The sequence below is a fragment of the Ciconia boyciana genome, chromosome 31 (genome assembly GCF_034638445.1).
Source record: "Ciconia boyciana chromosome 31, ASM3463844v1, whole genome shotgun sequence".
NCBI lineage: Eukaryota > Metazoa > Chordata > Aves > Ciconiiformes > Ciconiidae > Ciconia > Ciconia boyciana.
Window position 1 is genome coordinate 1,411,785 of NC_132964.1, and position 13,749 is coordinate 1,425,533.

General features: G+C 48.8%; 1 protein-coding gene across 6 annotated transcripts in view; it reads left to right on the plus strand.

Moving 5' to 3' along the window:
- Positions 1-13,749, plus strand: part of BRD4 (bromodomain containing 4) — an 84,546-nt gene that overhangs the window by 28,158 nt on the left and 42,639 nt on the right. For all 6 annotated transcript variants that reach the window (XM_072848354.1, XM_072848351.1, XM_072848349.1 and 3 more), the window contains 3 exons: positions 5,791-5,907; positions 8,441-8,759; positions 11,404-11,541. In XM_072848354.1, the coding sequence (XP_072704455.1) occupies positions 5,888-5,907; positions 8,441-8,759; positions 11,404-11,541 (477 nt within the window). In that variant the 5' untranslated portion in view covers positions 5,791-5,887. The remainder of the gene's footprint in view (positions 1-5,790; positions 5,908-8,440; positions 8,760-11,403; positions 11,542-13,749) is intronic.

Below are 13,749 nucleotides of genomic sequence, written 5' to 3' on the forward strand. Positions count from 1 at the left end.
TTTTCCTTTGCAGCCATTTGAGGGCTCTATTTTTCCTTTATCCTACTAAAAATCGAGTGTTTTCCGGTACAGACACACCGCCACCCCCTTATTTTCCAACTAATTAATCCCCGCTGCTCATGTGTAAATACCTTGATAGCAAAAACCTTTCCTGGTTTGGGTCTTTCCAACTTTCCCATCGTTAAACCATCATCGGCACCCGGGTGGAAGCGGGAATTCTTCAGTCCGCGTGATCCTGGAGGAATCCGGTCCCCGTTTCCACGCGTTAATGGGGATAATTAACATCTCTTTAAAGCGTAACGGGGACTCGAGGGGAAAACAGGCACGCGCCAGTCCATCTCCGGGAATGTTTTATGGGGATTCTTTATAGCGCATACGCAGGTCTTTGTTGCTGTCAGCCTGGGACGGACGGACAGACGGACAGCCCCTTTGCCTTGTTTCTCTCTCTCTGGGAGGTTTCCCAGCCCGCTCCCTAGGAAAAGGAGGATGCGCTGACCCTCTCGCTCGTTTATTCCCCGGGACTTTTGAGCAGCTCGCTGGTAGCGCGCGGGAGGATGCGGGAGGCGAAGGCGCTCGTGGACGTGACGCGTCAGCCTTGTGCCGCCGTTGAGCTTTAGGTATGGGGAAAATTGATTTTATCCCCCCCGCTGCGTGAATTTGGGGTGGGGATTCTCCCCTCGCGTGGGTTTTCTGGCCCAGGTTGCGGCTTCGAGATGCGGCTCCTGAAATCGAGGGCGGTGGGAGCTGTACGAAGGAGAATCGGAGAGAGAAACTCTTTGAGCTGGGATTTAAACATCATTTTAAACCCACAGCAAGCAGGTCTCGAGGAGCAAACGCCACTCTTCAGTCCTCTCCCGTATTCATCGCTCTGTACGTATACGAACAAAAGTAACGCTTAACAGTACGGGAGCTGGAAGCAAACCGCTTCTTGGGGATTTTCAGATGAAACTTTAAGTCGCAAGGTCGATTTGTTGGAAATCTCTTCCCGCAGGGAGCAGCACGTGGTGGGCTGGACATACGGAAGGCTCCAGGCTTCATTTTAATACCGTCAGCTGAACAGCCGTGTCTCAGGTTAGGAGGAAGCCGCTGCATTTTCCCAACAGCGTTCACCGGAAACGTCAACTAACCCAGACTAAAACATCACAAATTAAGTCTAAACCGAGAATTTGGAGGTTAGGAAGCGTTCGATGCGCCGTTAGCTGTTAACGTCGCCTCTCTCCCTTCCCTTTTGTGCGCTTAAGGCATGGGACGGTCGCTGCACGCGTTGATCCCCGTCCCCTGGCTCAGCAGGGTCAGAATTAAAGGGAGTGCTGGCCACCACAAATTTGCTAGTTATTCTTTTCAGCTGCTGGATTTTCCAGCCTAGCTGCCTTTTCCAGGCTATTTCTAGATAATATATCCTGGGGTGGGATCCATAATGATGGAATTTAACCACGAATTTCACTTTTATGTTTCATAGCTCTGCACTTTTCCTGCAATACCACCCCTGTCTTGGATTTTGGGGCTTGCGTTCACCTTTACAAACCAAATTCCAGCCCTTCCCTCCTCCTGCGCGCCCGCAGAAGAAACCCACGGCTTTATTTTTGCTTTAAAACGCAGCTTTCGCATGCTGTGAAGGGTCGCAAAGTTGACTTTAGGCTGCGGGGCTTGGTGCTTCGGGGCGAGTCCCGCAGGGGACGGCTGTGAAGAACAGGAGATTTACAGGAGGGAGACGTTCAGCCCAAAAGCGGAGGACGATGTAGATCGTATTGGGTTCGTACTTACTGATCGCTTCCCGATAACCCCCGGGGAGCGGATCGTCTCACTCCGAAGCAGGAATAAATGCAGATCTCTTCATTTTTAGTGCCTTTTCAGGCGTGATGCTTTTTCTGCTAAATTTTTATAAGCCGCTTTTGCTTCTCACCCGCCAAATCACACTGATTTTGGAGTACGCGTGCACACCTAGTTAGCTGGCTAGTGTGGGGAGCGGAGCAGCGGTGATACAGTCCGGTTATCAGAGCAGAAAGAGGGTTTAGGGTTAAATTCACTCGATAATCCATGCTCACACCTGCACCGCCTTCTCCTTGCGCGTGCTGCGGTCCAACGCGACCGTACCGGTTTGGTTTTGCTGCTTGGGCATCCGAAACCTCGCCTGTCTTCTAAAAGCAGAATTTAAGTATTTCTGTTTTCTTCAGATTAGAGTAAAGTTGCTGTGGATGAATCCGGCGCTGCAAACGGTGCTGTAACTTGCGTCCGGCTGGCCGCACGATAGGAATAGTTGGTTTTAACATCCTTAGTTTAACGTCACCAACTCAAAATACATTAAAATCCTTTTTCTGCTTCAGCAGCTCACCTTCCAGGCACTGTCCAGGGCGGGCAGATAACCTCAAAGTAACTCATTTCAAAAAAAAAAAAAACAAACCTACAAAATCACTTTATTACTTGATAACGCTCATTTCTCAGGGGTTTTTTTAAAGATAAATTTCTTAATCTTTTTATTTAGGCTGAAGCAAGAGAGGAGGAGCATTTAGGGTGGCTTCTTGCGAATGCGGCCGCTCTCGTGTTCAGATCTCAGAGCATCTTTGTGGGTCGCTCCTCTGAGGTGGGCGGTAGAGTCGTCCTCAGGTTTTTTCCCCCGTAGGTGGCTACGTCCCTGATCAAGTGAATCCTCAACGCAGCTTCTTTGCCATCGCCTCTGCTCGCGCAGCTTTTGCTGTGCATGGATCTGCCTCTTATTTCAGTCTCAAACATCTGCCCTTTTAAGCCAGCCTGAAATAATCCCTCTGCCCAAACAAAAAGCGGCATTTTCGGATGGTTTCCTTGCTTATGCTGCCCTCTTCAAGTCGTTGGGAGATATTTTTTTCCCCCTTAGGATGTTTTTTGGAGCCTGGTGCTGTGACAGCCCTGCTGTGTGTTCCCGGTTATTAATTTTTCCTGCTTTTCAACTGGAAAATAATCCCAAACCGAACGTGCCCATGATCCCTCCTTCTTCACCGTCCTCTGTCACTCTTGAACACGTCACCTTCCTCCATCCTCGGGATCCCCACCTTCAGGCTTCGCCCACGTCGCTGCTTGGGCAGGCTGGACTTTCGGCCACACTTCATTTCTCCCTCCGTAGAGCGAGGGGTTTCTCTGCTTTCTGCGTCCCCACCACTGCCTCACGCCCGGCAAAGCCGTCGAATTTACTCTCTTGGGATTCCTCTGGCTGGCGTGGCCGCTCCCCGTCTCTGGCGTCCTCTTGAGCTGACCTCCTCCTCCAGACCCGTGGCTGCCTTCCCTTTGATCCCATCAATACGGTGAATTTTCCAGACTCATTTCTCCATTTTTTTCCCTCCAGTATCGTCTCTGCTCCCCCCCATCCCCATCTCCCCCAGCTCAGCTTTAGGGTCGAAGCAGGAGAGGTCCTTCGGCAGGTCTTGGCCTCCTCCTGGCCTGGCAGTTCCCTCTGCCGGCTCCCGCTCCGCATTACAGCCCTTTCCCTTCCCGCCTCTTCCCCAGGGGAAAAAAAACCAAAACAAAACAGGATTTTTTTTGGCAGGCGGCATTAAAATCACGTGGATCCGGCCAAGCTCAGGGAGCGCGGGCCCGGTGAACTTGAGCCTCTCTACGCTAGATACCGCCCCATCGAGGTCCGTCCTCCCGCATCTTGTTTATACCTTTGCCTAACGAAGCACGTAAACGTTAATCACGGTAATCAACTAAGCGTTTTTCCTGATTTTCCCACGTTGCTGGGAATAAAGGTGGTGGTGTCAGCCGAAGGGGAAGGTACGAGGTGGAGTACGTTGGTCTGCCTCTTACCGATGAGGTCGACGAAGGCTTTCTGCTCAGCACCTCTGGAGACGGTGCTGCGCGCGGGTGTTCTTCGTCTACAGATTCATTATTTTCTTCTTATTAATTATTGTCTTAATCTGTAGATGAAGGTGGCGCTTCGTTCGGATTTTCTTAATCCTGAGAAATGGAGAAAACCCGAACGTAGCACTATCTATAGCACAATCGATGACACAGATCAGATTTCTGATCTAATAGGGATTAGATTTCTGATCTAACAGGGATTAAATTTCTGATCCATAGTATAGATTTCTAATCTAGGTTATAGATTAGATTAAGCAAACCTGAATGTAGCACCATCTATAGCACGATTGATAACACAGATTAGATTTCTAATCTCATAGGGATTCGATTTCTAATCTAGAGTATAGTTTTCTAATCTATAGATTAGATTAAGAAAACCCTAATGTAGCACCATCTGTAGCACAGTCTATAATGCAGTTTAGGTTTCTGATCTAGAATATAGATCAGATTAAGAAAACCTGACCGTAGCACCATCTTAATCTATAGATAATCTATAGATTAATCTATAGATTAATCTGATCTATAGATTAATCTATTAATCTTAATCTATAGATTAAGAAAACCCAAACGTAGCACTGTCTGTAATACAAGTTAGAGTTCTAATCTAATACAGGTTAGATTTCTAATCTAGAATATAGATTTCTAATCTAGAGTATAGATTTCTAATCTAGAATATAGATTAGATTAAGAAAACCTGACTGTAGCACCATCTTAATCTATAGATTAAGATTTCTTAAAACCCGATCGTAGCACAGTCTGTAATACAGGCTATATTTCTAATCTAATACAGATTAGATTTCTCATCTATAATAGAGATTAGATTAAGAAAACCCGAACGTAGCACTTTTTTACGAATTAAGGAAGCCCTCACGTAGCATCTCTAGCGCACTCTATGGTATAGATGAGATTTATAGATTATACCTCACTGTACAGTAAAATCTGGGTTGACGTTCTCCGTCCTGCAGCTCTTCTTTCTGATTTTGCCGCCGGTTTTTACCAGCAGAGGAGAGACGGGTCCGTCAAACCCCATTTCTCTGAACTCCCCGACGTTCGTCTTCCGCGTCAGAGGAGATTCTCCGTATCAATAGTTGTATTTTCTCCCTGGGAACGTGCCGGGCGCGGGCACGGCGGCGATAGCCGTATTCTGGTGAGAGATGAGGCTGGGGACGAGACCGCGCTCGCCTTTAGGTCAACACTTGGCCCATGGAGACGGGCCCAGCAACTGTTAAAAATTGAAATTTTCTGGTTTTTTTCTGATATTTGGGCGTGCAGGTGGGGCGATAACGTAAGAGAGGAGCCGTAACATAACCCCCAGGGCAGGGGAGAGAGTCAAAGCAACCTTTTATTGGGGGAGAGAGGAGAAGAACGGTGTGAATTGGTGTATTTCCAGCTAATCAGTTAAAAAAAAAAGGCGCTAGAGTTGGAAGACGCAAGAGGAGACTGGTGGGATCCCTGCAAAGGAGCGAGGAGACGGTGAAAAAGAGAAGGGATAAAGTAAAGAAGTGAAAATCAAAGGGTAAATCTGATATAATACTTAACCGCCTGGAGGGGCGGTTAGAGCCTTCGCTTAAGTGGAAGGGGAAGAAATGAAACCCATGATGAAATATTTTGCCTTCTCTTTAAAAAAAAAAACCAACAACTCCTTGGCTTCCTCTTACGGCTGGCTCTGGGAGAGCTATTGTGCTGAGAGGGAGCAGAGGGAAATCAGTCGGTCGCAGTCCCTGAAATGATGAATTTCAGGAAGGAGCTTGCCCTAAAGCTGGAAAAATGCCTGGGAAAAACTTCAAATACTGGTGCGGGTTCCTCGTTTTTCCGTAGGTGTTTGCAGGTGTCCGTAGACTCCTTTGCTTTGCTGGATTATTGCTGAATGTTAAAAAATATATAATTCTCTGGAGGTAGCCTTCGTTTCTGATGCCTTGGGTTGATGCCTCAGATTAATTGCTTTGTTTGTTTCATCAGATACGGTATCTAAAGGCATTTGTGCCTGAAGCCACGGAAGACAGATGGACAAGCCAAGCAACTTCTGACTCTGCATCATTTTCTGGGGCAAAATTATATGGCGATGTATCCTACAAGGTAACGTAGCCCCTTGCAGTGAGTAAAGAGGATTCCTTTTGCTTGGTCACCGCTTGATAAGACCAGTTTATCACTTGGGATTTTCCCTTTAATACGCGACTTAGAGGAATCAGCACCACCCCGAAGCAAAATTCAAGGAATTTTGCAAGAGAGGGAAATCCAAATTGCCTCCAAATTGTGGCGGGTTTGAGTTAAATGTCCCCTGCGGAGAGCAGGCAGGCTACCCTGCCAACGGGGAAGAAAATCAGCAAAATAAAAGCTGAGAGTAGAGAGGTTTCACAGGACAGCTGAGCTGACGGCTCTCTCGATGCCATATTCCTGTATCCACAGCTATAAAACCTCCCGTAAAATATCCCAGGTGAACAGAGGGAGTCTGCCGCAGCCATCTTGCCGCTCGAACGATGCTTCAACTCGCTTGGAGCCCTGAAAAGTTAAAACCTATCATCTAAAGACCAAAATCTGATGTTGCCCTGGTGTGTTAGTGGGTCGGTGTTGGGTTTAGGCCAGTAAAAGCAACGGACCGCAGACTTTAAGCAGGGGTTTAAGACTGGCTGAGGTTTTATGGGGACTCGGAAGCAGTTGAGGGACGTGGCAGGTAAGATCGCACAGATGCTTCGTCTCTCTGGCTCTTCGTCCCTTGCTGCGGTACGTGCGGAGACAACATCTGACGTCCAGACCACGACCAGAGACACAGGGCTGCTCTACGGCAGCAGAATAAAAGCCCAGACCCGTGGCCAGATGCTTGTCGTGTGCGTATACGTACCTATATATACTTATATACTGACTCAAGGCCAAGTGTACGTGCAGAAGTTTGCTCCGCCGAGGTTAATGCCTCGACGCCGAGTGGGTTTTCTTCCAGATCACGCAGGGCTGGCAGTTCTAAACCAAATCAGTTCTGCCCCAGCTGAGAAAGCACTAGATAACCCCACGAGTGGAGAGGTGGGAAACGTTTTCTTCCTCGCTTTCCCCCGGGTGTAGCGATAACGAGGCTCTTAATTCATCTCGCACGATATATAGGGGTCTTCTCTAATTAATAGGTGCACGTCTTAAGCTTAATGTGTGCTACACGTGCTCAGCGTTAAATTAGACGAAAGACGCACGTCACAGAGGGTGTCTTTGCGCGAAGAAGGTCCCACACGCCCAGTGAGGGTGGGGATGCACGGCGTGGTGGTGGTCCTGGCTCGGTGGTGACCCCTTCACGCAGCTGTAGCTTAAGAAGACGGACGGGCTGCATGCGGTCTTTGGAGAGCTCCGAAATACGCCCTGGGAGAAGTCCGTAGGCTCAGCCAAAACGCCTTTTTCCCCAAGTTTCTGGTCTTCAGAATGCTATTTAAATTATCTACCTAAAGATTATCTAGCTAAGTTATCTGCCTACAGATTATCTACCTAAATTATCTACTTTAAGATTATCTACCTAAAGATTATCTACTTAGGTGATCTACCTAGATGATCTGCTTAGATGATCTACCTAGTTCACCTACCTAAAGATTATCTGTCTAGATTATTTACCTAAAGACTGTCTGCCTAAAGATTATCTGCCTAGATTGTCTACCTAAAGATTATCTACCAAAGTTACCTACCTAAAGATCATCTACCTCAATGATCTACCTAGGTGATCGACCTAAATTAACTACCTAAAGTTATTATCTACCTAGGTTATCTTCCTAACTTAACTACCTAAAGATTATCCACTTAAATTAACTACCTAAAGTTACTATCTACCTAGGTTATCTTCCTAACTTAACTACCTAAAGATTATCCACTTAAATTAACTACTTAAAGTTACTATCCACCTAGGTTATCTTCCTAATTTAACTACCTAAAGATTATCCACTCAAATTAACTACCTAAAGTTATTATCTATCTAAATTATCTACCGAAAGCAGGTAGCGTGAATTAAATGTGGGTCTGTCCACTGCGTGGTTCAGCTGAAGCGTCCCACGGAAGCTCAACGTTCCCCTAAAAGACAGACTTTGGCGTTAAATTGGGGTGAGCTGACCGTGGCGGTCAGGTGGGGGCTACCGAGGAGCTGAAAGGAGATAAATGCGTCACCCCGCGCTCCTTCAACTGGAGCTAAAAGTTGGCCAACGCCGACTTAATTTCTCTTCCCGGTGTTGGTGAACCCAACCCTGGAGCTAAAGCTGGTCCCTGCCGAGAGCGAGCGGCGTTTTGCTCGTTAGAGCCTCGTTTGGGAGGCAAGGAAGGCTCTTTATGGAGGCCATTGGAGTCCTTGTTGAGCAGATTAGGCAAGAACAGGGATAAAACTCAACGCTCGCTAAGGAGCGGAGAGGCAACGCCGACGCTTGGTGTGGAAGAGATGGCAAATTGCCTCGGAATGTCCGTCCTTTCCCCAGGATACAGAACGCTGACATCATTTGTTGGGACAACACAACGCTGTCACTGAGCAAGCAGGGTGCTAGGTCTAGTTGCCCGAGCTAGTCTGATGGAGATCCGCCGGTTTATTTTTAAGCAGCGCCTTGTACCGAAAACCTGGGATTGAAGAGACGTCGTCTCCCTTCTCCTTGTTTTGCAGGGTGTCCGGTGAGGAATGCAATGGGATCAATAGCATGTCGGCGGAGAGCGGCCCTGGAACGAGACTGAGAAATTTGCCGGTCATGGGGGATGGACTTGAAACCACCCAGATGTCTACGACGCAGTCACAGGCTCAACCCCAACAAGGCAGTGCCGTAGGCGTTAATCCCCCTCCGCCGGAGACCTCCAACCCCAACAAACCCAAGCGACAGACCAACCAGCTGCAGTATCTGCTCAAGGTGGTGTTGAAGACGCTATGGAAGCACCAGTTTGCGTGGCCTTTCCAGCAGCCCGTGGACGCCGTCAAGCTGAACCTGCCTGTAAGTAGAGGTCGAGAGACCGGGCGACGGTTCTCGGTGGAAGGAACGAGACCGTTCGGGTCTGGCACCTTCTCCTGAAATCACAGAATCCGTCTTTAACGCTTGGACTCGACGATCTCGTGGTTGGACTCGATGATCTTAAAGGTCTTTTCCAACCTAAATGATTGCGTGATTCTGTGATCTTTTAGAAAATACACGCGCGAGGAGGAATCTCCGCTGGCTCAGCTACTGCTTTGCCTTTTACCACCCTCCTCTTTCTGCCAGGACGTGGAGGAGAAAGTAGGAATAATATTTCGGGAGTCAGGGAGGGTGAGTCTGCAGTCCTCTGTCCCCCAGCCAAGCACCAGAAATTATTGAGCACCAGAAATTATTAGGCACCAAAAATTATTAAGCACCAAAAATTATTACGCACCAAAAATTATTAAGCACTAAAACTTACTAAGCACCAAAAATTATTAAGTACTAAAACTTACTAAGCACCAGAAATTATTAAGCATCAAAGATTATTAAGTAAATCAGCTGTCAGCTCAGGCTCTGCCTTACTGCTCCCCAAAGCCCAGCATATTTTTCTGCGCCTTGCTTAAACCCTTGCTTGATCTCCGCTGCTTTATCAGCAGAGTCTTTCTTTTTTTTTTTTTTTTTTTTTTTGAGATGAAAACACTCGGAGCCTTTCACGGAGCATCCGAGTACTCAAAACGGCTGCTGCGTTTCTCATGCCTTGCAGCGCCGTGGGTAAGGCACGAGTCGGTTCAGAAGGGACGCTGATTTTAAGTTAATCTGCAGTAAATCGAGGGGATCGAGTGCACCCTCAGTCCGTTTGCAGGTGACACCAGGGTGGGTGGGAGTGGTGATCTCTTGAGGGCAGGAAGGCTCTGCAGAGGGACCCGGGCAGCCTGGATCGATGGGCCGGGGCCAATCGTATGGGGTTCAACAAGGCCAAGTGCCGGGTCCTGCATTTGGGTCACAACAACCCCATGCAACGCTACAGGCTTGGGGGAGAGTGGCTGGAAAGCTGCCTGGCAGAAAAGGACCTGGGGGTGTTGGCCAACAGCCGGCTGAACATGAGCCAGCAGCGTGCCCAGGTGGCCAAGAAAGCCAACGGCATCCTGGCTTGTATCAGCAATAGCGTGGCCAGCAGGACTAGGGCAGTGATCGTGGCCCTGTACTCGGCACCGGTGAGGCCGCACCTCGAATGCTGTGTTCAGGGTTGGGCCCCTCGCTCCAAGAGAGACATGGAGGGGCTGGAGCGTGTCCAGAGAAGGGCAACGGAGCTGGGGAAGGGTCTGGAGCACAAGGCTGATGGGGAGCGGCTGAGGGACCTGGGGTTGTTCAGCCTGGAGAGAAGGAGGCTGAGGGGAGACCTCATCGCTCTCAACAACGACCTCAAAGGAGGGTGTAGAGAGGTGGGGTCGGTCTCTTCTCCCAAGTGACAAGCGATAGGATGAGAGGAAATGGCCTCAAGTTGCGCCAGGGGAGGTTTAGACCGGATATTAGGAAAAATTTCTTCACCAAAAGGGTTGTCGAGCATTGGAACAGGCTGCCCGGGGAAGTCACCATCCCTGGAGGTATTTAAAAGACACGTAGACGTGGTGCTTAGGGACGTGGTGTGGTGGTGGACTTGGCAGTGTTAGGTTAACGGTTGGACTCGAAGATCTTAAAGGTCTTTTCCCACCTAAACGATGCCGTGATTCTAAACTGGCACGCAAGCCTTCTCCTGCTGCACAAGGCTCGCATCGCTGCGCGCCGGCGTCCTGCCCGGCACGTCACGGACGGGACAGGGAACGGTGCAGCCCTTCCCATTGCCCGCTCCCTGCCTCAACCCGGGCACCCTCACCAGGAGGAGTTAGAATAAAACCCAAGGAACTAGCAAAAATGGAAGCGTAATTTCAAGATCGTTCATGATAGTAAATCACAACAACATCTCCTCTGCTGCACGTCTGGTCTGGACCCTTCCCACTCCCACCAGAAGAGGTTTGTTCCCTTCCTCCCTTGAGAGAGATGTTTCTGCATAGCACCCACTTCCCTTGTCTGTTTTACCTTTAAGATATAATAGCTCTAAATATATAATTTGTTACCCGGGCATTCGGCTCTTTAATTTCTTCGTGGTCGGCACGAGCTCCCTGTTGCCTGCGGAGAGCGTCGGTTCTGTAGCCATGGCATTTCCAGCCTTTTTTTTTTTTTTTTTTTTTTTTTTTGTATTAACATTATGCCTAAAAATAGAAACACCTTCTTTTGTATTAATCCGGATGCGTTTAAGGGGCTGTAGTAAATCCGATTTCCCCGCTTCTCCCATCGCTGCGTTCGACATGTGACCTCCTGCGAAGGGTCATTCAATTCCCGTAAGATTTTTAGGAATTACTCGGCACCGTTACCAACCGAAAACCCAGAATCGGGATAATTTTTGTGCCTCTGGGGGTAAATTACTCCTCTACCAAAGGTTTTGTCCTTCTCTTTAATTCAAAATCCCAGCTGAGAGGCCGATGGGGACTAAGTCTGGCAGCTAAGTGTCTGCTGGGCTGGGAGGATCTCACCCCGGTGGCTCCGGGGACGAGATGGAGGAATCCCGGTCCTTAAACTCCGTGCAAACATGTGCTTGGCTGATGTTTTCATTCCCGCACTGACGTCTCCCTTTCGCCCTTTGCAGGATTATTATAAGATAATTAAAACTCCGATGGATATGGGAACAATAAAGAAACGCTTGGAGAATAACTACTACTGGAACGCTCAAGAATGTATCCAGGATTTTAACACGATGTTTACAAACTGCTACATCTACAATAAGGTACGAAAAGTTCCCGAATCTGCATTTTTCCAAGGGAAATCTTCCACGTCCTCGTTGGACCGGCGTGGAAACGCAGGCGTTGCTTGTTCGAAGTCCTTAAAAGGAACCACCGTCGAGATCAGCTTCTTTAGGAGAACAAACAGGATTAAACCGGTGGGAGCTCGGGCACGTCTGTCTTCTGCCGAGAAGCAGGACGCAGACAGGGCCGGCTTAGCAGCCCTCCCTCCGGGAAGAACGATTAGCAGATATCTTCCGTCTAGACATCGTTTCTTTCCCTTTTTCTTTTTTTTTTTCTTAAAAGGAAATTTTTAAGATTTTTCTTCAGGTCTGACTTGAGCAGAGCCACGACCGTTATCAAACAGACACTTGAGAAGTAGGTCTGTGCTTCGTATTTTCTCCGGCTTTGTTAAGAAGCTGACTTAAGGCTGGTTTGAAACTCTGAAATCTGGTAGGGAAAAAAAAAAAAAGGGATATACAGAGCAGTGTGTTGAGTTTGTCATGCCTGACCCTGACCTCCTTGTAGAAGATTCCCCTCCAGACAGTGAGAAACATCCTGAAAACTATTTTATAAAGAGTTGTGCAACCGCCTGGGGCACAGGAAAGAATATCCGGAGGGATGAGGAGTGTCCCAGGGCATTCCCAAAGGGCGGGGGGGGGCAGTGGCCTGTGTCGGCCAAAACCTGGGGGGGGTGGTGGAACGTGGAGAGCTGGAGAAGGTTCTCAGAGGTGGTACCAGGCCGTGCTGAGCGCGAGACGCTCGCTCGTTATCTTCTTAAGTAGCAAAAGGACCACAAACGCAAACGAAGGGTTTGCTGCCATCAGCGAGACGTCGTCAGAGCCTCCGCCTTTCCTCCAGCCTTTTCCTTCCCCAACCGCCTCCACCCTTTCCACCGCTTGCCCAACTGTTTCGGTTCCCATTTGGTTTCTGCTCTTCGTTTCTCACGGGTCTTTTCTCTCCGTCCCCGTTGCTTCGCCCTTCGTGTCCTTTGACCTTTTCCTTCCCTCCTCTCAGAAACGTTGCACGAGACCTTTCCGGTTTGTTCCAAATCAATAGTCATTAGCAGTTTTGGTCCTTCAAAACCATCTCCTTGACCGTTGTCCTTCTGGTTTGAGCCAGCACGATGCAACTGGAACGAGGGTAGGCTCTTAAAGGCTTCAGATTATTCATACACACCTTAAAATCTTCTGCCACGTTCTCCCACCACGATGTCTTCCCCCTGCCCGCTTTCTCCTTGATCTCCCCTGTCCTCCCTGATCTTCACCGATCTCCTCCAGGCTGGAAGGTAGAAAATGATCTAAGCTAAAGAAACGTCTCTGTGGACCGCACGGAGCCCGCAAACCATCAGCCGGGCGGGTTTGTGCGCACAGTCCGATGGGCAAGCGTGGTTTTAACCGTCCTTGTGCCGATGGCAGAGCTGAAGCTGCCTTCTCTTGGTGTCACCGTGTCGTGACAGCGATGGCCGTTGGTTTATCGTCTTCACATCAATCTGGACTCTTGTTCTGTTGCTGCCTGCCCTTCCCCCTCTGCCAAATTTTATTACTATCCCCAAAACAACTTCAAAGCTTCGTATCTCTTGTCTCTTCTCTCCCACACTACTGCAGGGTGCCCCTGGGCAGAAGATCTCATCCTCTCTAGGTCTCCTCCTTTCTGTTTTCCTTCACCTTTGCAAATACAGGCTTCTGTAAGGACCGCTTAGTGCCGTCCTCTCCTTCCACGCCGATTTAGCAACAACTAAAGGCGCAGAACAGTCGACTTCCTCCTTAAAAACCTCCTTTTTGGGGGAGGAAGTTGCCTTGCAAGCCCGTGCCGAGCTTTTCTTACCCCCTACCCTGATGCTCTACGGAGAGACCTCTTCCATGAGACCCACCAAGGCAGGAGGATCTCGCATGGTGGAAACGACCGGCTGGCATTAATCCAGCTCTTTCTTTTTCCCTCTCTTTTCCTTCCTCCCTTTATTTGGAAAATAGCCTTTGCTGCACACAGGTAACACCTTGCATCGGTTTATTCTCCGATGGATCGGCTTGGTGACGTCCCTCCCCATCATCTGGTTTTACCTATAAAATATAAGGGCTTTAGGGTAAGGATTTGTCCGTGCATTCGGCCCTTGGGACAGTATCCCGTATGCCTTTCCGCTGTGCCGGAATGGAAATAGCAGCACTAAGGAGGGTGAAAATACAAAGTCCTCTCTCTGGAAATAGATGCCTTGC